The sequence below is a fragment of the Trichomycterus rosablanca genome, chromosome 1 (assembly GCF_030014385.1).
Source record: "Trichomycterus rosablanca isolate fTriRos1 chromosome 1, fTriRos1.hap1, whole genome shotgun sequence".
Classification (NCBI taxonomy): Eukaryota; Metazoa; Chordata; class Actinopteri; order Siluriformes; family Trichomycteridae; genus Trichomycterus; species Trichomycterus rosablanca.
Window position 1 is genome coordinate 63,459,214 of NC_085988.1, and position 23,791 is coordinate 63,483,004.

The 23,791-nt window shown below is 39.7% G+C and overlaps 1 protein-coding gene across 1 annotated transcript; it reads right to left on the reverse strand.

The window, feature by feature from the left end:
• Positions 1-507: 507 nt before the first annotated feature.
• fbxo18 (F-box DNA helicase 1) lies at positions 508-23,187 on the reverse strand. Its single transcript, XM_062994731.1, is given in 22 exon segments — positions 508-3,764; positions 4,840-4,974; positions 5,759-5,871; positions 7,058-7,180; positions 8,357-8,560; positions 8,893-8,968; positions 9,056-9,219; positions 9,848-9,944; positions 10,273-10,409; positions 11,440-11,526; positions 13,810-13,897; positions 13,983-14,202; positions 15,309-15,477; positions 17,661-17,752; positions 17,840-17,917; positions 19,047-19,237; positions 19,363-19,498; positions 20,143-20,273; positions 20,416-20,880; positions 20,882-20,967; positions 21,300-21,461; positions 23,137-23,187. Coding segments are annotated over 22 exon segments (3,141 nt in total). The 5' UTR covers positions 23,156-23,187; the 3' UTR covers positions 508-3,596.
• Positions 23,188-23,791: the final 604 nt, after the last annotated feature.

The window sequence follows — 23,791 nt, forward strand, 5'->3', positions numbered from 1 at the left end:
TTATGATTGACACAAGACTTTAGACAAATGTTGGTTTTTGCACCTTTTTTCATGTTTTTATTGTCACAGAACTCAACATCTGTTTTTCCCCAAAACAAGCTAAAACCTGGTCCCATCTCACCCGAGCACATTTTAACAGTTGGACCCAGAGAACTTGGCCGTGTTTCTGCATCAGCTGATGTACTGCTTTCTCTTTGTGTAACAGTTCCAGATTACATTTCTTGTTGCCACGGTGGACTATTTTAATTGACAACAGTTTTGCTTTAAGTGAATAATAATATTTTTATAACCAATTATGATACCCTTCATCTGTTACCAATTCATCTGCTGAAATAACAAAACTAGACTATACTGTAAAGTTTTTATGCTTATTTTGCTCCTGTCCAAGCTTAAGGTTGCTGCAGGTATAAAATTCAAAATTTGTTTATATTTACAAAATACAATAAAGTTGTAAAGCAAAAACATTTAATCATTTATTTTCACATATTCTTGTTTTTATTGCATAATTACAAAAACAACTTTTTAGAAAATGGGGTTTGTACTAATTCACTAAGTTATTTAACCTTCTTCCGTTAAACAAATGCAACAATTGTTTAATTAGGATGATCATATGGTGAATGCTTATATTGTTTTGTATTCTTCATTATATTTAAACTTGTGCATTAATAACATATTTACAATTTTTTAATTTAACTTAACTTAAAAATTAAACAAATGCTGGTATTTAAAGTGATGTACAAAGGGGTGATGTATCCTCACCAGTAGACATTTTCTCACTACAAATAAGCAACATGTAAAAAGTCCACTCAGCTAAAACTAATACAGGCAATACAGCTAGAAACAAAGTACAGTCAGTTAGGAATTGTTTTTGTAAAACAAGGTTAGTGCTCACTCAAATATTTAATAAAAAAGTGAGTCTTCGGTCATTGTTCTTGGAGAGATAGCCATTTGGTCAGCCCAGGGAAAATTCAATCTACCACCTGAGCGCCCGTACAAAAAAAAATAAAATCATAGATATAACCTTAATGCTTGTCTTCCCTGAGTCCTGAGTACAGATGACGCAGTCTTGTGGCTCAAATGGAACAAGGGGCAGAGTGGGATTAAACAGTGATTTTAGGTAGGTGGGGTAACTGGGCAAATTCATTTACAAGATCAGTCAAATACATTATTTAGAATTTAGAAAGTATTCAGATCCCTTGACATGTTGAACACTTCATTGTGTTGTAGATTTACCCATTAGCCTACACATAATGGCCCCAAAATCAATAAAAAATTAAATACTGCCTCTCAGGTGGCGCAGCGGTAAAAACACACGCGCTACAACCAGAGCTGGATTCCGGATACATGGTATCGAATCCAGCTCTGCCTTACCGGCTCGAGGCTGAGTGGCTACATGAACAACGATTGGCCGGTTGTTCAGTTGGGGGGCGGGACAAGGGGCCGGAAGTGGGTTTCTCTCTGTCAGAATAGTGCAGTTACGACCTCTGCCGGCTGATTAGAGGCGCCTGCACAAGAGATGAGAAAGGAGTGCTCTTAGGGTGTCTCTCCGCATGCAACGCTAGGTGGCGCAACACTCGTCAATGTGTAGGTGAAAAAATGCAGGCGACTGGTGCTCATGTTTCGGAGGGAATATGGGTTCGCTTTGAGGGCAGAGTTCGGCATAGACAGAGAGGAAGCACGATGCAAATTGGATAATTGGACGCGCTAAAGGGGGAGAAAAGGGGAAAAAAAATTTAAACTGAAATCTCATTCACAAAAGTTTTCAGTTTCCCTTTATTTGATGCTGCGTAAAAGCCAATTTGGCAGCAATTATAGTTGCAAGTGTTCTTGGATTTACAATCTTTGGGCAGTTTATCCTATTTGTCATGGCAAATCCTCTCAATCTCAGCTTGGATGGCAAACATCTGCAAACTGCCATTTTTTCTGCACAAATGTTCAATGGGGTTTAAGTCTAAAAACATATTTTCACTACGTTATTATGGGTTAGATTGACGGTTAAAAACGACAATTATTTATTTAAAATCAAATTCACAATACACTGTAGCGTGCAAAAAGTCAAGGGGTTTGAAGACAATATTTTTGCCTAAAAGTTAAATGTGCACTTCAAGTTAAATCTGTGGATCAATTAAGAATGCATAGAAATTAAAATAAAATTTAACAACAAATAACTAACAGGCTTTTAAAGACCTGGGCAGTTATACTCACCATATGGTTCATTGCAAATATAAATGATTTCCAAATCAGCAGAAGTAAAAAGATCACACATTTGCAGTTCAGTAAAAAATAATTGTCTATTCAGGACCTGACTATGTATATTCACATTATTTAAACACAAATAAGAAAAAAGGGTTAATAAAAGCATATGTACAAGTATCAAATTCTCATTTTATTTTCCATGTTATCTTGGTCAGAGTAGCAGCGGGTAACACTGGGTGCAGGGCAGAAATACCCTGAACAGGGCACCAATCCATTACAGGGCTTTGGCCACCCCCACCAGACACAGCCAATCATGTCTGTGAAGCCTCCTGGACAGCCATGTATAACATGTATAGTGCAAATGTTGATGTACATGTAGATTTAAAGTTTAAAATCTAGCTCAATGGTTACAATCCAGTATATAGGGAATGTGATGGCCAAATAAAAGTTTTCAATAAAGCTTACCCATACTGTATTAATGACAAAAGAAGGCAGGTATGCATATGACTGAATTCCAGATTGATCTAAAATTGGCCGAGTTGCCATGGGAGGAGGCAAAAATGTACTGGCAGAGTATAGCTTCAGGCATCCAGAGCATTCCTACAGTAGAAAAGTCTACAGTGGAATGAAAGGGCCTTTATAATCATCAATCAACAGAACGGGTTAATAGCTTATTATATGACTGTCTATAACATGTACGTGCATGCTTTGCTATCTCAAATAGATTGCATACTTGCAATAAGGGACTTGTAGCCTAGCGGTTAAGGAACCGAACTAGTAATTGGAAGGTCGCTGGTTCAAGCCCCACCACTGCCAGGTTGCCACTGTTGTGCCCTTGAGCAAGGCCCTTAACCTTAAATTGCTTGGACAATATTAAAGCGTCTGCTAAAAATGTAAACTCAATAAATACCAACAAATGCTGGTATCCAGACTGGCTTGATTGAAGGATTTGCTGCTTCAATTTCAACTTATTTTCCAAAATAAAGGAATAAAAAAAGGTTTGTGAGGCTTAGGCTAGAAACATATAAAAGCAAACACTTCCACGTATTCAAGATCTGTTTCCTACATTGTTGTTTTGCAGATAATCTTTAAATAATCTTTCAGAGCAAGATGCTAGTTTGGCAATACAAACATACCTACAGTACTGTTGTACTGATGTCCATAACCCCCATAGTAACTCAAACACACTGTGGAAATGTACAGGGTGGCTTTTCAAGAATAGCTTTGCCTCGAAAATTGTGTTAATGTACCAGCATTTAGGATGTCCATAGCCTTATACAAAAACTGAGAAATTTTGACTGGACACAAAATGCGGACACCTTGTATTTCAATGAAATTTGCATTAGTAAACCAGCACCTCTAATTGAAAAACTCTTCATACAAAGACTGACTGTGTGTAGTTAAAGTAGAGCAAGCAGCATAGAGATGTTGATGGGCAGCTCAAGTCGTTCCTCTGTGTAATGCATGGCCTTGACGTTGTCAGGTGGAGAGAGCAGGAAGGCCATGGGACCTATGCGCTGTTCCACACATCTGGCACAAAGGACACCTCCCATTTCTTCACTGTCCATCTAAAACACAACACACATATGTAAATACTGTATATATAATTCTGTATATATAAATCTTTCAACTAATTTTAATACAGGACAACATGAGTGAACACTAAATGCAGCTTTTAAATAATCATTTCATTTATTGGAGATGAAGATTTATTTAAAACCTTTATGAAAAAGTAGAATCACCCATTGTTTCCATGCAAAAGCTTACAGCTTAGTGAGGGGTTTGGTGGTTTTCGTGCTGCAAGTGCTTTCTTTAAATCCAGACACACATTTTCTATGGGATTTAAATCTAGAGAGTGAGAAGGGCACTCCAGGATATTCCAGGACTGATACCTTAACCAAGCTTTGATTGATTTGGAAGTGTGCTTGGGATCATTGTCTGTACAGAAGGTTCAATTCCTGTAAATCCATGGTGCCAGTCACACAGTCAAGGTTGTCAGATTCTGCAGCAGAAAAACATCACTGACTCTCCTCCATGCTTGACTGTGGGGAAAGTATTCTTCTGGTCATAAGCCCTGCCCTTCTTGTACCAGACAAACCGCTGATCCATATGGCCAAATAATTACAAGTTCGAGTCATTAATCTTTAGAACTGTGTCTCAGAACTCCAGTCAACCCTTCCTGTGCTTCTTGGTTAAGAGCAGCATAAGGTGTGAAGTCCTGCTGTGGAGTCCTTGGTCATTTAGTGATATTTTTTATGGTTGTCACTGACACACTCATTCACATTTTGAGTACACAGTCAGAGTAATTGAGGGTTAAGAGCCTTGCTCAAGAGCCAAACAGCAGCAATCTGGCAGTGGTGGGGCTTGAACCAGTAACATTCTGATTACTAGTCCAGTACTTTAACCACTAGGCTACAACTGCCTACACTCGTCCCAGCATTCATCAGGTCATTTTGTAAGTTTTTGCTTGTATGTATTGAAAACTGTTGTATAATTTCATTCAATTATGTACACATAACCATAACACCTTTTAAGGTGAGGGGGTTGAATATTTTCGACTATATTACACTCACACTCACACACAAAGTAGCACCTGGATGAGGTTGAATTACTCAAACACACTCTCAAATCTTTAAAACTCACATATCTGACAGGAAGTTTGTGCATGCTGAGTGGCATCTCCTTGGTGATCTGATTGGGACACTCTCTGGTACTGCATTTGCAAGACTGATCATTGTTCAGCAACGTACTGCTCAGCTCTGTCCTCAGGAAGTATTCCTGCAAAGCAGAATGGACAATAATGGACAGCTGCTCAAAAGGTCTCACAGAATGCAGTTATGAATGGTCCACCACCCAAATAATGTCTGGTCAGTGGGGTCATATTATAGGCTTTCAAGTTTGTGAGAACAGTTTGTAAAGTCTATAAACCAAGGTCTGTAAAGACATGGTGCAATGACGGTGTGAAGGAAACTTAGGTCAGCTTGAATATTTTGAATGCTATATTTCTGACTTGAAAACGATGTTTTCCAGACCCTTTCAAGTCCTTTTCCATTACTCCATTTACTTAAGATTTGCATAGTATTGCTGTTATAGTATTGCTGTTCAGGTGACGCAGTGGTCTAATAAGCTAGCTCACAAGTCCGAATCTCAGCAGTTCTACCAATCTGGCCAGCCATCCAGCAGACACAATTTGTGGCATCTAAGGAAGGGAAGGTCAGATGGGAACCTCACTGCTGTTTTAATATGCAATCATCGGGACTGGTCTAGGTGCCAGCATGGGTTATGGGGGAATCACATAGGGCATGATAGAATGTGGGAAAGTGGGAACCTCCTACTGGCAGGTAATAAGACTAGACCAGAAACTGAACACTTGTTGGATAGGATGTGTGATAGTTTGCTGCTGCTCTTGGCCAGAACAGGGGTGGTGCAAACGACAGTGGAACTATGGGGAACTGGAAATGACTAGACCAAATTTTTCAGTCTGACTAATCCAGTCTAAGCAAACAGACTAATATGTAAAAAAAAACTACGATTAATTTAAAAGAAAGAAAAGACTACTCACTCCTGCAAGTGTAAGGATGTTGCTGATGCTTTTGGTGATGTACAGAACTCTCTTGGCTCGAGTCACAGCCACATATAACAGGTTCCACTCATCTGCTTCAGAGTTCCTTATACCTAAAGACAGGACATTTATTTAACTGCTAAAAACACTTTGAAATGTTTTGTCTGACCAACTTGATTGAATTTTGTAAATATAAACACATTTTTTATGTAATACCCACAAATTCTAAAAAGTTGGGACAAGAGCAAAATAAGAGTGAAAGGTTTATATAATATTTAAAATCAAGATATAGTATAAAAGGAAGATCCACCGAAGGCTCAGTCTTTGCAAGCAAATACGGTGTGTTGCTCACCACTTTGTGCCAAACCTTGTAAGAGAATTAGTTAAAAGAAATTCATAAAGCAAGAACGCAAATATTTAGATCATTTACCATCTACCGTGCATAATATTGTGAATAGATTCAGGAAATCCAGAGTTAGCCATGTAAGACAAGAAAACACTGTTAACTGCGTGTGATCTTTCAAGCACTCTGGGAATAGATTAAAATTAGTCATGCAACATAAATATAGCCACTTGGGCTGGGGAGTACTTCAGAAGACCATTATTACTTAACACTATTTGTCACAGTATCAAAAAAAAAAGAAACCGGACACTCTACTATGCAAAGAAAAAGCCACTGCATTCCCTGGACCTGAGCTCATCTCAGATGGACCAAAAGTGAGCAGAAACATGGTCACATAATATCATGTTTGTTTTTGGGTAAAAGTGATGCCAAGTTCAAGAAAATTAACAAAATCACAGATTACTGTTTTATTGCATTTTACAAAATGTCCCAAATTTAATGGAAATAGGGTTTGTAAACTTTCACTAAATGCACAGTTTAAAAAGCTGCTTTTGGCTTCTAATGAATAACTGACACAAATCTTAAAAGAATAAAGATGTGCAGGTGACCAATGCCTTTACCTGACAGCCAATCACATCTGGATTTACCAGATGTGCTAAAAAAAATTCAGCAGACAAACGTTTACAAATGATTCCTCCCAGTTTAACGATCCACTTTTCAAATCACTGCACTACCTGGCTAAAAGCATGAGGACGCCTGACCACAAGCTCATTCAAAATACCTTTCCAAAACCCCCGGCCTCAATGTGGAACATGGAATAGCTCTACTTTTGAGGCTAGAACAGCCTCCACTTCTCTGAAAAGGCCTTTTACAAGAACCTGTACACATCCAGTCAAAATAGCATTTTTGAGGGGTCAGGCACTGATGTTGGACAACAGTAATAAAACAGTACAAACCTGAGTTAATGTTCATTCTCTGCAGGTTATGACGGGAACAGGGCACTTTTATGAAGTCGTCCGCCACCACTACTGTGTCAAACTCCAGGCCCTTAGATTTATGTACTGTGCCCAGGATGTAATCTACAAGATAAGTAAACATGATCAGGTGGTATAAAGAAGTGTAACTGAGTTAATTGCTAAAACATAGATTCCCCCTATGTTGTTTTTGCACCAAACATACTTTTTGAAATTAGGGTCAAAAAGTTCAACCTTGGTCTCATAAGACCATAACACATTGTCCCACATGCTTTTAGCAGACTTGATTTTTTTGCAAATTGTATCTGGGAATGGATGGGGTAGGATGTCTTGCCCTACCCCACAGATCAAACACATGAAAAATACAGAAGATTGTTGTCACATGTGTACATAACCAGTACTTCACAGAAACTCCTGCAGCTCCTTTTAAAGCTTTTGTCTGGTTTTTATATTAATTTTGGAGAGATGTCCAATATTGGTATTGTCATTGCTGTTCCCATTTTTTATTCACTTGTCCTTATTGTTTCATGGCATATGTAAAGCCTTGAAATTTTTTTACCCTTGGGAACAATGAAAGCCCTTTGATGCTTTGTCTTTGTGGACCATGGCTTTTGCTGTTAAGATGCAACTAAGTAAAAATGAGAAATATCCTAATAGATAAGCTGAACTTTATATGGGGTTAATCAGTTGCTTTAATTAATGGAAGTGTCTTGGACTACTATTTAACATGAATATTAATGTAATTCTGAACACAGCCACACCCCCAGTTATAGGAGGGTTTGCACACTTATGCAACCACTTCTAGATGATTCCCCTCTAAATGATTTTTAGTTAGTTTATAGGTCACATTAAAGGTGGAAATTAATCTGAAATTATATTTCTCTGATTGTTTACATCACAAAAACCTGCCATTTTAACAGGGGTGTGTAGACTTGTTATATCCACTGTATGTGATTGGGCCTAGTGGGTAGAGGTTTGGGCTATCAAGCGAAAGGTTGGGAGTTTGAATCCTCGCTCTGGGCCCTTGAGCATAGCCCTTAATCCTCTCTTCTCCAGGTGTGCTGTACAATGGCGGACCCTGACCCCAGCTTTCAAACAAGCTAGGATATGCTGAAAAAAGTTGCTGTACTGTACACCTGTTCATATAAAGGCACGCTATTCTATTCTATAGTATATGTAAATGGTCAAACAAAAGTTGTAGCAGTCCCTCAACACCATCACTGAGCAACTAAGAGGTACGTAGTATGTGTAAATCTGCTTTGAAGGATAATTAGTAATCACCTGCACAGTCTGGCTGACCCTGAGTGCAGTTGTAAATGCGATCCACCAGCTCTGGAATGCGTGTGTTGTATGTCTTCACTATGGAGAGTTTGGCCTCCAACTCACGGTCTTCCATCTGCGTGGCACACCTCTTCAGACCTGCATAACCACCCAGCTTGTCCTTGGAGAATTTCCGGATAAATGGGTCCTTAATCCACAAGTGTTCTGTAGGTGGAGATCAAGCTTAAATTTGCCACTATGCTAAGTAAGAAAAACCATAAGATCTGTCCACTCATCGTTCTATTAATGGTTTCTAAAAATAATAGACACAATAATGGAAACCTATAATGTTACATTCATGAAGGAAAAACATTATGAGGAGAAGGGCACTGCTTTTTCTAGCTTTAATCCTCCTGGATTCCAGAGGTAGAAGCCTAGCAAAATTTACCACTTGTTAACAAAACAAACTGAATTCATATGTGAAACTTGGTTTATAATTGAGATTCAGTCATTATTTTGTCCATCTATTTTTCTGTGGTCCCAAACTGACGACTAACCTTTTATCCGTTTATCATCCGGCTGCATTAGGATCCAGATATCCAGAATTTTCATCAGCCCAAAATTGTCAACACCCTAAATACAAAAAGAGTTTAGATTATTTTTAATAGAAAACAGGGTCTTTCCTTGCTTTATTACACATAGTGGTAACAGTGAACTCACACCAACAATGTGGATCTTGCAGTTGGGATTGGCATCGGTAAGCCGTACCGCCTCACTGAACACAGTTACATTAGAGCGACACAGAATGGCCACCTTCCCTCCAACCTGCTGATGAGCCAGTCTCAGACTCTCCAGTGTCTCAATGTCCTCTCCTCTTACAGTGCCTAAGACACACACACACACACACACACACACACACACACACACACACACACACACACACACACACACACACACACACACACAGTGACTTTACCAGAAGAAGAAGAGGGCAGAGGTAGCTCAGCAGTTAAAGTACAGGACTAGTAACTGGAAGGTCACTGGTGTCTGCCAAGCTGACACTGTTGGGCTCTTGTGCAAGTCCCTTAACCCTCAATTGCTTGCAATATATACAGTCTCAATTGTAAGTCACTTTGATAAAGGCATCTGCTAAATGCTGAAAATGCAAATGTAGTAAACATACCCATGATCGAAAATTGTATGGTTAAACTGAACTAGCTGGTCGCTGATCACATGGACAAAGCAAAAACATGAGCAAAGGCTTTTATTTACTACATAGCAACCTCTAAGCACACAGCAACAAAGTTCGCTTGACTGTGTAATGTAAACACTGTTCCAGCAGCTTCTATTTTATAGCAGAACATTTGTCTAGGATTTTCTTGGTTCTTGGATTACATCTGACCATCCGGACAAATTACAAGTTTCTTTCCAAACCTTAAAAGAAGACCACTGTTTGCATACATAATAGCAAAAATAATATTATATTATATATTATTTTAATGTTAAACCCACCATCCTGGAATCCACCAACCAACAGCCTCTTCACCTTTTTGCACACATCTAATATTGTTGCACCAATGTAGGCAATCTCAGCGCCAAATCTAAAACTCTGCAAAAGATAAAAGCTAATAAGTAAGGACTGGCTGGTCTGCAGGTTTGGACACATTTAATAACAACAGCATTTTTATAAATGTGAGGTAGAGGTGTGTGTACCTGTATTTAGTAGTAATTGTGTGTGTACCTGTGTAAAATAGTAGAGGTGTGTGTACCTGTATTTAGTAGTAGATGTGTGTGTACCTGTGTAAAGTAGTAGAGGTGTGTATACCTGTGTTAAGTAGTAGAGGTGTGTGTATCTGTGTTAGATAGTAGATGTGTGTGTACCTGTGATAGGTAGTAGATGTGTGTGTACCTGTGTTAAGTAGTAAATGTGTGTTTACCTGTGTTAAGTAGTAGAGGTGTGTGTGTGGAACAGCATGCAAAGCATTGACAGCTCCTCTGAAAGTGTAAATCTGCTGATGAGGATCTCCAACCAGGATCTTCCCACAGTGTTGAGAGAGCAAGATGTCCATGATGACTAAAGAGCAATACATGCAATGTTAAAGGCACAAATAAAGTTGCAATCAAAAGTATTCAACATGCATTGCAAAAAAGAACAAACTAAATAGCTTAATAGAACAAGTAATTTAACCTATTTCAACACAAAATGCCACTTTTAATGACTACTGCAGTCTCAGAATTATTAACCATTTCATGACAAGCATCATTAGTACTTAGTAAAGCATGCTTTTGCTGTCATAACCTGCTGTAAACGTGATGCATAGCCAGGCACCAGCTTCTAAGAGATCTTAGTCCATTCTAAATAGGCAATGGCCTCCAGTTCACTAATATTCTTGTGTTTGCATGCTGCAACTGCCTTATTCAAATCCCACTAAAGACTTTTAAGGTTCAAGTCAGGTGACTGTGACACCTTCTGAATCTTCCAAGACTTCTTCTGAAACCAAGTCTTGGTGGACTTTAATATTTGAGCTCAACAGTACCCACAAAAATATATGAAAGACTCAAAAGTATCCAAAATACCTTTAAGCAAACTGAATAGAACCTGCAGACCTATTTCTTAAAAACTAATTTTAAAGACTTGTTAGCTTGGGTTTGTGACTCCAGATGTTAGAACCCTTTAAAATCCAAAATGTCTGTCTGTCCATGTGTTTATGTTTATTAGGATTTTAACGTCATGTTTTTACACATTGGTTACATTCATGACAGGAACGGTAGTTATTCATTACACAAGTTTATTCGATTCACAAGGTTATATCAAACACAGTCATGGACAATTTAGTATCTTCAATTCACCTTACTTGCATGTCTTTGGACTGTGGGAGGAAACCGGAGCACCCGGAGTAAACCCACGCAGACACGGGGAGAACATGCAAACTCCACACAGAAAGGACCCGGACCGCCCCACCTGGGGTTCGAACCCAGGACCTTCCTGCTGTGAGGCGACAGTGCTACCCACTAAGCCACCGTGCCGCCCTGTCCATGTGAGGCCAGATGACATCTAGCAACATGTGTCACAAAGAAAGCAAGAAAAACTTAAGAAAACATACCTGGAGTGCAGTCCTGAGCCTCGTCAATAAAAATGACATCATAATCATGAAGCACAGGCTTCTGCATCTGCCACAATTTAAGGTAGCCTACAGAAAAGACATCAAAAATCTAAAAGTATTAATGGCAATAAGTGCTATAAATAGGATTTACCCCCATCAGATTTCTTCTACAACCCCAAATCAGAAAAAACCCCAAATCTAAAGCAATGGACATGTGTTAAATAAGCTAAATACGCTGGTGGTGGGTCTGGAGCTGGACAGTCTGGAGGTAGTGCGTGAGAGGAAAATGTAGGATAAAGTTAGACCAATCTTGGACAATCCCTCTCACCCTCTCAATGAGGAACTATGGCAGCTGTGCAGTTCATTTAGTCATACTCTCGTTCCACCAAAGAGCAAGACGGAGCGCTTCATGCGTTCTTTTGTGCCCACTGCCATCAGACTGCATAACAATAGCAGAATACACAAACTGTCCTCATACTGGCAAGCCAGCCTCCTCCTCACACAATAACTTGTCATACGGCTGTATAGAAACAATTGCATTACATAGTCAATATTTTTATTTTATTCTACTCTATTGTATTTACTCTAAGTGTATTTCCTATGTGCTGGAGCTGCTGTAACACTCAAATTTCCCCCATGGGGGTTAATAAAGGAATGTTATCTTATCTTAAAAATTTCATGTTTCCCTGGTTTATTTTTGTCTAATATTAAAAGTAGTTTGATTATCTGAAAAATTAATTGTGACAAATATACAAAATTAGAAGAAATAGGAAAAGGATGAATATGTTAAAACAAACATAGTACATAAGCATGTACAGTTAAGGTCAAAATTATTAGCCCCCTAGGAACTTTTGAATATTTCCCTAAAATACTGCCCAATGTTTGCAATATTCATAAAATGTCATATAGTAAATCATTTATCAATGATATGGCCCCATTTTGGTACACTTTAGAATGTAAAATAAATATTCAAGATTTCTTTATGAAAAATCTGGTGGAAACTGAGATGGTCAAAATTATTAGCCCCCATGTGATTTTGTGCTTTCAAAACAAATGAACTGGGTTTGAAACCACACCTAAGCAGTCAATTAGGTTTGAAAACACACCTGAGCAATCAATTAGCACTGAACCTTATTTAAGTGACTCCAAGAAGCAGAGTTAGTATCATTTGACTGCTTGAATGAAAGAAATACTCTAGGGTTGCTCAATAATCTTTGTAAGAAGCAATATCATCATGTGAAAAAGCAAAGAAATCAGTCTGGACCTCAGACAGAAGATAGTGGACCTTCATCTTCAGGGGGAAGGATATACTGCCATTTCTAAGCGTTTCATGGTTTCTAGAACAGCTGTGCATTGCATCATCGCAAAGCAAAGATGATTGTTGCCGAGCTGGCTTCCTCTGGACTTGATGTTTCACGCAAAACTGTTGTGAGGGCTCTTTATCGTGGTGGACTTCGTGGTCATTGTCCAAGAAAAACCCCGTTGCTTTCACAGCGGCACACCAAAGCCCGACTGAACTTTGCCAGAGACAATCTGAAACATAAGGGTGAGTTTTGGAAGTCTGTCCTTTGGTCTGATGAAACCAAACTTGAGCTGTTTGGGCATATGGATGCTGCTTTTGTTTGGCGTAGGAAGGGCGAGGCCTTCAACCCTAAAAATACTGTCCCCACAGTGAAGCATGCTGGTGGAAGCATAATGCTGTGGGGCTGTTTTGCTGCTTCAGGGATAGGAAACCTTGTTCAGGTGCATGGGACCATGAAAAAAGAGGATTATGTGGATATTTTGAAAAATAACATCAAGACATCTGCTGCCAGTCTAGGGTTAGGTCGTCGCTGGGTCTTCCAACAAGACAATGACCCGAAGCATACATCAAAGTTAGTAAAAAACTTTTTGAAAGACACCAAAATCAAGTTCTGGAGTGGCCCTCTCAGAGCCCTGATCTCAATCATATCGAGAATCTGTGGAGGGAGCTCAAGGTTCGGGCCATGCTCGGAGACCAAGCAAGTTGCATGATTTTGAACAATTTTCCAAGGAAGAATGTGCCAACTTAGTTAGAAACTACCAGAAGAGGTTGTTGTCAGTTTTGGATCAGAAAGGCTACACTATTGACTATTATTTGTCAGAGGGCTAATAATTTTGACCATTGCATTTTTTGCTTTTTTCGTGTTTCAGTTCAGCAAACCAATAAAAATGTTCATTTGACCTTATGCAGATGTTGTCTTTGTTCTTGTGGACACACACAAACTATAAACACTTAAGGTTATGGCCCATGTCATTGGAAGGATAAGGCTTTTATTTGATTTCATAAGGGGGCTAATAATTTTGACCTTAACTGTATGTAGTATGTAAGGAAAAATTCATTTAGCCCACCATCATGGGTCATGTGATAAGCCGTTTCTTTGGTGGGTTTCAGCTTTGCCATTTCGTTCCAGATCTTCTGTGCGTCATGTGCAAACTCCTTTAAATACACAAACGACACATATAATTACAGAGGCTTCAGATTTCAGAAGCCTAGATTTGTGGGTGCAGCTATTTCTGGGTACCATTTTTTTGGCTTCGGTTGGGTGCTCCTCACGCCCGTTGGTATTACTGTAGCGATTTGGGACGTGCTGTGGGCCAATGAACTCGTCCGTGGAGGAGCAGAAATGGTTGATGGTTAGCGTAATCACTTTGGCATTCACAAAGCCACCATGTCCCTTGGGCAGCACAAAGGCCACTGTGAAGGGCTTCAAGTTACTGGACAGCTTATTTATCTGCCTGTACCTGAAAAAAAAAAAAAGAATTCATTAGTGTCTCAGAAACCTCAGAGATATTTACTAGCTGATTTGTCTGCATGTGACTTCACCAGCTCAGACCTGAATTACCAAGAAAGTCAGACATTTCATTTCATGTTTTACTACTGTTTTATCCTGGTCAGGGTTGCAGTGAGTCTAGTTTCCCCAGAATCATACACTGATCAGCCATAACATTAAAACCACCTCCTTGTTTTTACACACATTGTCCATTTTATCGGCTTCACTTACCATATAGAAGCACTTTGAAGAACAGCATGAAAGGAGGCTAACAAAGCATGCAGAGAAACAGATGGACTACAGTCAGCAATTGTGGAACTACAAGTCAGGACTCTCCCAGAACCACCACAGAGTAGGTATTATTTGGGTGGTGGGTCATTCTCAGCACTGCAGTGATACTGACATGGTGGTGGTGTGTTAGTGTGTGCTGTGCTGGTATGAGTGGATAAGACACAGCAGCGCTGCTGGAGTTTTTAAACACCTCACTGTCACTGCTGGACTAAGAATAGTTCACCAACCAAAAATATATCCAGCCAACAGCGCCCCGTGGGCAGCGTCCTGTGACCACTGATGAAGGTCTGGAAGATGATCAACTTAAACAGCAGCAATAGATGAGCGATCGTCTCTGACTTTACATCTACAAAGTGGACCGACTAGGTAGGAGTGTCTAATAGAGTGGACAGTGAGTGGACACGGTATTTAAAAACTCCAGCAGCGCTACTGTGTCTTATCCACTCATACCAGCACAACACACACTAACACACCACCATGTCATTGTCACTGCAGGGCCGAGAACGATCCACCACCTAAATAATACCTGCTCTGTGGTGGTCCTGTGGGGGTCCTGACCATTGAAGAACAGGGTGAAAGCAGGTTAAAAAGGTATGAAGAGAAACAGATGGACTACAGTAAGTTATTGTAGAACTACAAAGTGCTCCTATATGATAAGTGGAGCTGATAAAATGGACAATGGGTGTAGAAACAAGGAGGTGGTTTTAATGTTATGGCTGATCAGTGTATATACACATCATACATTTCATACATTTGTAAAGCTATTTTGCAAAGAAGCAAACTGACCTGTATCCAACAGCTTTGTAGGCCATAGAGTGAATGGTCCTGCACTTCACATTGGAAGGGAAGCTGCGTTCTGCCTGTGTGGCTACAGATTTGTTGAAGGCGATGTAAAGTAAGCGCAGATCTGGCCTTTGTTGTGCATATCTCACCAGAGTTGTCGTCTTCCCAGTGCCTCAAATAAAGGACAATAAACCAGTGAAAGTCATTTATATATAAACCAAGGCTTTATTAATCAGAGAGCATACAGTAAGAGGAAATTATACCGTTATGAGAGCTACTTCTGTTATGTGGTAATGTTTAAGGACAGCTGTGTAAACCAACATTACTCATACCGTGCTATTTCTAGAGTCGGTCAGAAGCTTAAGTTGAAATATGAAAAAAAGTCAATTGCTTTTGGATTTTAGATCTGCAGCCAGGCAGATACACTTTCAGTTTTTGGAACTAATTAATGCATTTTGTTTATATACTGAATACTGACACTACCAGAAAGCATGCATAGCTTTACAGTTTCCGTTAATTTTCTGTACTTCACACCTGCTACACCAGTAAAATAAACATTTCAGATCTTAATTTAGAGCCTTTATTATTCATGTGATTACTGGCCAAATGTTTACTCTATAACTATTCAAAGAACAATTTACTTATGCAAGCCAAAGAAACCAAAAGTACAGTACAGACTGTGGTGACTTAAGGAAGATGACCCAAGCTAGTACGAGCTGCATTCAAAAAGAGCTGCAGGGCTGCATGTTTTTGGAGCAGTGATAGCCTAGTGGGTAGAGCTTTGGGCTATCAATTGGGAGATTGTCGGTTCGAGTAAGACCCTTAAGCCTGACCCTGCGCTCTGACCCCAGCTTCCAAACAAGCTAGGATACACAGGAAAAAAATTCACTGTACTGCACACGTGTACATGTATATATGACAAATAAAGGCATTTTATTCTTCTATTTTGTACAGATTTGAGTGACTGAGTCTAAGCTCAGTCATTTGGTCTTTGTACTAAAACTAGTGATTAGTGGAATCCTGGGAAGCTTCTCCATGATTGGTATGAAAACCTGCAGCAATTGTGGTTCGGGTAAAGGAATGTGAAATTGAATATGATGGTGCCTAATTGCCCCGGTGTTTGTACATTTTAAAGACACTGACCACTCTATGAGGAACAGCTGTACACTTCCTTATTTATGTAATAATTAGCCAGTCATGTGGCACCAGCTCAATGCATATAATCAAACAGACAAGGGTCAAGAGTGTCAGTTAATCATCACATCAAACATCAAATCCCATATTTCCCCATTCTAAAAGACTTTGACCAAGGAGTGATTATCTGTGCCAGGCGTGCCACCTATGTAAACATTGGTGCAGATCGAGTACACCCCTTTATGCCAACAGTACTCAATAATGGCAGTGGCCCTTTTCAGCAAGATAAATTGGTCCAGAATGATTTAAAGAACATGAAGAGTTTAAGGTGTTGACATGGCCTGCAAATTCCCGAGATCTCAATTTGATCTAGCATCTGTAGAATGCACAGAACAAACAGTTCCAATCCATGGAATCCCCCCTTTGCAACTTAGAAAAATCTGCTGCTAAGGTCCTTATGCATGATACCACAGGGCATGGTGGTTTTAATGTTATGGCTAATCAGTGTATATAAATGAAATGTTTATGGTATAGTTTACTACAGTTGGAAACAGCAAACTCTACAGCTCTCATGGAGAGACTTTTCACTTTGATAATCACTTTGAGCACCACTAATGTAATATTTATGGTGTAATATGGTGTCATATTTTGAAGAACTACGAGCAATATTTAGAGAAAACCTCCCAACGAGCATGCAACCCATGCACACCTGAATAAAAACTGCCGGTTAGTCAACTCTGCCTGGTATGCAGAAAGTCTACTGATGCTGATCTCCACCACTGATTGAGGAGAGCGAGACTGACACACGTGCAGTAGTCGACTGCATCTTTTCACCTGCACAAGGCGAGTTTACATGTGGATCAGCTTTGTGTACGGAGAGCCACACCCTGATCAACGCATTATTCCTCGACTCTGTGCAGACGCCATCAATCAGCCAGCAGAGGTTGTAATTGCATCAGTTATGAGGTCCCTACCTGGCTTCCCACCCTGTATAAACAACAAGCCAATCGTGGCACAGCCAGGTGGCACAGCTGAGTTTTGACCCGACAAGTCTGAAATGTCAGCTCTGGTGTGCTAGCATGTTTTACTGCTGCGCCACCTGAGCAGCCGGAAGTAGAGTCTTTATGGAACGATTTGAAAACCTGAATACAATCACACCCCCAGTATTCAAGTCAAAATAAATAGGACACACAACTTTAGTTCAAATTTAATGCTTCTTACCAGCAAAAGCCATAATCTTGACGACATGATCTTTGTGGATATCATGATTGAGGATCTGTTGCTGTTCATGAGTGACATGTATAGGTCTCTCTCTGAGTGTGGGGAAAGTAAGAAATAAAAATTACATACCTTAACAATAACAATAACAATTAACAATTAACAATAACATGACCCCCTACCGGCCTGTGCTGTCTTGGCTCAGAGGCGGTGGTGCATTCTCCATCAGGTGAAGCACATAAAAAACATTGTAGTGCCACCTTAGAAAGGAATGAGAATAAATCTTTTATTTATTTTCCTTAAAAAATAAACAACCTGACAAACAAAACGGCTAAAGGTACTATAATGTGTACAGTGATCCCTCACTTATCGCGGGTGTTACGTTCCAGGACCACCCGCGATAAGTGAAAATCCGTGAAGTAGCGACGCTATATCTATTTTAATATTTATACATTATTTTAGTAGTTATACACTATTTTAAGTTTTTATAAACCCTCCCCACTCACTTATACACTACATAACACTTTCCCATTCCCTTAATAACCTTTCCCACTGTACCTGTTTCTTTTAAAACACTCCTTAAATGTTCATACATACTGTACACTAAAAGTGTTTTAAACTCTTAAACCTAGATACGTAATTTTTAAAATTTGATCAGCGACTGGTATACAGAGCAGCATTCTCTGGTTGGTTGCTTTCCATCAGTCAACCAATCATGTGTTGTTTACAATCTCACGTCGGCGAGTAGCGTCTCGAGCGGCCGCTGGGTAGGTCCTACTTTGCGTTTTTGGTGTGTACAGTATTCATCCTACGCATGTGAAGAACGAGTACCGCAAAAACCAGCGAAACAGCGAAAATACCGCGATAAATATTTTACACTAATATTTAAGTGAAAACCCGCGAAACAGCGAGTCCGCGAAAAGCGAACCGCGAAGTAGCGAGGGACCACTGTATAACTATAATCTATGTCATTTAAAATTTGCCCTTAATATAAAATGCTAACTGATTATTTTTGTTAAAGGATCTACAATACAAATCTATCTGGTGTGACCAATACACAAAAACGAAAAGGCACAAAAATCTGGCCTGGCTTGTTTATATTCTCCTACCAGGGATGTTAGACACGTCCCATAAGCCTTTTACTCTACCACTATATTTACAGGTCACAAACAATACCATGGCAGACTCCCGTGTTAAATGGCTAACATTTTAAGACACTATTCTATTATAATCTAGTAAAAAATCATAATCTGCTGCTGTAATTCCCCTTGTAAACACTACAGACCAAATCATACCCCACCCACACACCTTTAACTTGGTCAGCATATGGCCAAGAGGACTTTGGTTTGGTTTGCCACAATTCATGTGTCCACTTACTAAAGAGCTCACCTGTTGCTGATAGTAATGTTCGTGTTCCTCATGGCAAGAAGCAGGGTGGCGATGGCCCACAGGAACTCCGAAATCCCATCAGGGGTCACTAAACAGCCAGAGGTTTGCAACCGATCCACGAGATTCAAAATGTCTTTTACTCCATCTGCGAGGATAATCATGAGTGCCATGGCAGACCAAGGGTTTGGTTCCTGTAGAATAAACACTTTCAGTTAATAACAGGCTAAGATCTAGCAACTCAAATTCTCAATCAGCATCATAAATGGTTTGTTAATAGCAGGATAAGGTTGTGTTTAGCACAGGCATTGCTACATACTCCGTCAATGGTCTCCATGTCTGGCAGCCGGTGCTTAATGCAGGCCTCTGCCTGGGCGTAGAGGCGATGGCCTTTGACACAACTCAAAACATCCACCATGTTCACCCGTCTGCTGTGCTTGAACTGCGACATGTACCTGCAATAAGAACAATCTAGTTTACTAATGAAGCTATGCTACAGTGATACACCTAAGCTTTGGACTATAAAATAACTGTATTAATAATAATATTTTTGGTTATGTTGCTGCTGTTTGAGTTGGTCATCTTCTAGACCTTCATCAGTGGTCACAGGACGCTGCCCACAGGGTGCTGTTGGCTGGATATTTTTGGATACTATTCTCAGTCCAGCAGTGACAGAGAGGTGTTTAAAAACTCCAGCAGCGCTGCTGTGTCTGATCCACTCATACCAGCACAACACACACTAACACACCACCATGATGTCATTGTCACTGCAGTGCTGAGAATGATCCACCACCTAAATAATACCTGCTCTGTGGTGGTCCTGTGGGGGTCCTGACCATTGAAGAACAGGGTGAAAGCAAGCAAAAAAGTATGTATAGATATAGATGGACTACAGTCAGTAATTGTAGAACTACAAAGTGCTTCTATATGGTAAGTGGAGCTGATAACATGGACAGTGAGTGTAGAAACAAGGAGGTGGTTTTAATGTTATGGCTGATCAGTGTATATATATCATATATAAACCATAAAACTGGGAAACTGCTCTGCTGTTCTAATACTGTTGGATCATTTGGTGTGAATGGAATCGAGTGATTCTTACCTTATCATGTTTAATACACAAAGATCATCCGTTTTAACAATGCGGTTCTCTTCAAGTATGGTCATGATTGCCATTACAGTCTCTTTTTCCTGCTTTTCATATCTGCAGTACAACTTCTTCCAAGGAAGAAACTAGAACAGAAAACTTCACTTATTTACAAACAAAATCTGTCATCCTGCCAGCTTTCATACTGAAGCCAGAACATTAATGTTGCTAAATAAAACACTGGATCAGAACTGAACTTCAGACTGTGTAAAGTTAAAGACAACGCACCTGAGGATCCATGACAATGTCTCTCCACTGATGACACACCAGACTGATGTTGCGATACAGATCGGCAGCAGGGAGGTGAGCCAAAATAACACTCAGTACCTCCTCAGGCAAGTCTTGAAAGTGACCCTGGGGCTCCAGCAGATTCTTATTCAGTCCCAGTAACCCATAATGAGCATCAGGGAGGCTTTCTACATCATACTGGTCTTCCTCTTTCTTTACAGTAGCATTAGAGTGTCCGACACTAAAAGCAAACGTTGAAGAACATGCCCAACTGCTGCATCCTGCCACCCTTTCACCCTGTTCTGCTTCATGTTTTTCCATGGAACATAAATCTGTCTTAAACTCCTTATCATCGTCAAACATGTCCTCCGTTATGCCCTCCATGTGGTTCATCATTATCTCTTGTTCCACTTCTTCCTCCTTTGGAACAGTATGTCCATTCGTTCCGGCCTCTGTTTTGACCATGGCATCATTTTTGTTTTTTTTGTGGACTGCTGCTGAGAACCCCAGCAGATGAGAAGAATTCTGTAATGCCTCTCTGCTGTCTGCCATCTGGGACAACAATAATACAATGTGGTCAACAACTACTACATTGAAAGGTTTTTTTATATAAACCAAGTCAATATACAGTACACTATATGATCAAAAGTATGTGGACACATAGCAATAGACTACCACCAGCACTGCTGGACTTAGTGGAAAAATATCTGCCTTTGCTTTATCTGAGTAAAAAAGTTTAGCACTGAGTGCTTATTATTTTTCCTTCATATTCAATTTAGACATGTTCAGTTCCCAATTCATCACATACAAGATCCAGGCTGCTGCAGCTTTAGCAACAACTGCCACAAAATGCTTTGGTAAGAAGAACAATTAACAAATGATACCGTTTTTTCTTCTCTTAGTAGGGGTCCTTGGCTGAAGTCCCTGATTTTGGTAACTGTTAGACAAGTTCACACTGAATGGCTGGGTGATAGACTGGCTGCCAGTTTCACTTTGGGCCAAACTGCTGCACTCAGATATACTCAGGTGCCTCCGTTTAGCCTTGCCTGCACCAAAAGAGAAAAATACGTAAACACGTCTGGTCAAAATGTGTACAAATAACCCCAAATAACCACATCTGTTTAAAAACATAATTAAACTTTCTTATTTTTGATGCAGTAGTACTTATTGATTAAAGTATACACTATTTTTTGGGTGATGGGTGGCAAAAAACTAATCTAATTACACAACATACTATTAACTATTAACTAATAACTCCATACATACATTTATAATTGTATATGAAACAAACCATTGGTTGTAAACTTAGCTGGCTTGAGAGGAATTTAGGCCCATCCTGAATTTTACAAAGACAGAAAAAGCTCTGGTTGTTTGTTTATTAGGATTTTAACGTCATGTTTTACACTTTGGTTACATTCATGACAGGAACGGTACTTACTCATTACACAAGATTCATCAGTTCACAAGGTTATATCGAACACAGTCATGGACAATTTAGTATCTCCAATTCACCTCACTTGAATGTCTTTGGACTGTGGGGGGAAACTGGAGCACCCGGAGTAAACCCATGCAGACACGGGGAGAACATGCAAACTCCACACAGAAAGGACCTGGACCGCCCCACCTGGGGATTGAAGCCTGGACCTTCTTGCTGTGAGGCGACAGTGCAACCCACTGAGCCACTGTGCAGCCCGAAATTACAAAACCACAGGGTGGCACGGTGGGTAGCACTGTCTCCTCACAACAAGGTCCTGGGTTTGATCCCCAGGTGGAGCTGTACAGGTCATTTCTGTGTGGAGTTCTGTGTGCATGTTCCCCCTGTGTCTGTGTTAACCGCAGTTCAGTTGTAGCCTAGCGGTTAAGGTACTGGACTAGTAATCGAATCGTTGCTGGTTCAAGCCCTTGAGCAAGGCCCTTAACCCTCAATTGCTTAGACAATATACTGTCACAGTACTGTAAGTCGCTTTGGATAATGCGTCTGCTAAATGCTGAAAATGTAAATGTGTCTGCGTGGGTTTCCTCTCACAGTCCACAGACACGCAAGTTAGGTGAATTAGAGAAACACAGTTGTGATGATGTTTGGCAATGAACTTGAACTAATGAATCACTTGTAACTTAACTATCTGTCCTATTAAGAATGTAACCAAAAGTGTAAAACGATGGTAAAATCCTAATAAAACAAAAATATGGAACCTCAAAGTAAGACAAGCAATATGGAATAGAGAAGCCTGCAGTCACTCAAAAAGGTTTCAGGAGGACCTGAAAGCATCAGGAACAACAGGTAGACAGTAAACAATAAGCAGTTGTCCTGTAAAGTCAAGGAAAATGTGTGTAAATATGCACTTAGCATATATTAAAAACAAAACCAAGTGGTTAAATATTGTTCCCCCTTACTAGTCAGGTTATATATTTCTATTTGGTCAATAAAATAAATAGATACCACCTCAAACTGTTTTACTCTAATAGCACAAATGAAGTACAACAGTATGGACCACCATGACTATAAACATTGTGCATTATAAATATGTCACAACGTTATAGTATGGCATTTCTTTCATTATTATATCAAACAGCTAAACTAGCAATTTAACTGATTGAATACCCCGACAAGCTTTCTAGCTCATTAAAGGAATAAATAAAGCGGTACCCCGAGTGTAGAGCTGCACTTTATTTACATACAGTTAGCTAGCTGCTTCGCTTAAGTAAATAGTTGCTTAGCACCTTTCAGCGAAGTTTCCATGTCTGAAGTATTTATATCCTCAAGTCGATGAATATTTTCCAAATAAACAAGGTTAATTTATCCTCCGTTTCATCCCATTGTTATTGCTTCCAACCACAGACTTAAAACCTGCAAAACCTTATTTACACACATCGCTTTACAATAGCGCCAAGTTGCCAAACTTCCGGACACAACGCCACTGACTTCATATTAAAGGTCCCAATTACAAACTTTTAACGATAATATTATACATCAAATACAGTGCCGTATAATTATAAATAAACCTACAAATCAATACAACGAACTATTTTCTATATTTGGTTATATTTAAATCGTCTTTTTGTTATATGCACCTTCTATGTTAGCACTAGATGGCAGTACTTAATGTAATATAGACCGTTTCAAATGAATATTCATGAGTCCAGGAAGTGACGTAGATGTTCCTAAGACGCTTCCGCTTGGTGGTAAACAGCGCTCAGAACAATAGCGATTGAGTACAACTGCTTCAATTCCTTTGCGTTAGTTCAGGTGTGATTTATTGACAGTATGTCTAAATTAAAGTTAGGAACATGTTGTTCGGTTGTCGGATGTTCCCTCAGACCGGGTACAAACTTGCTTTCAGAAATAAAGGTGAACAGATTTCCAAAAGAACGCACA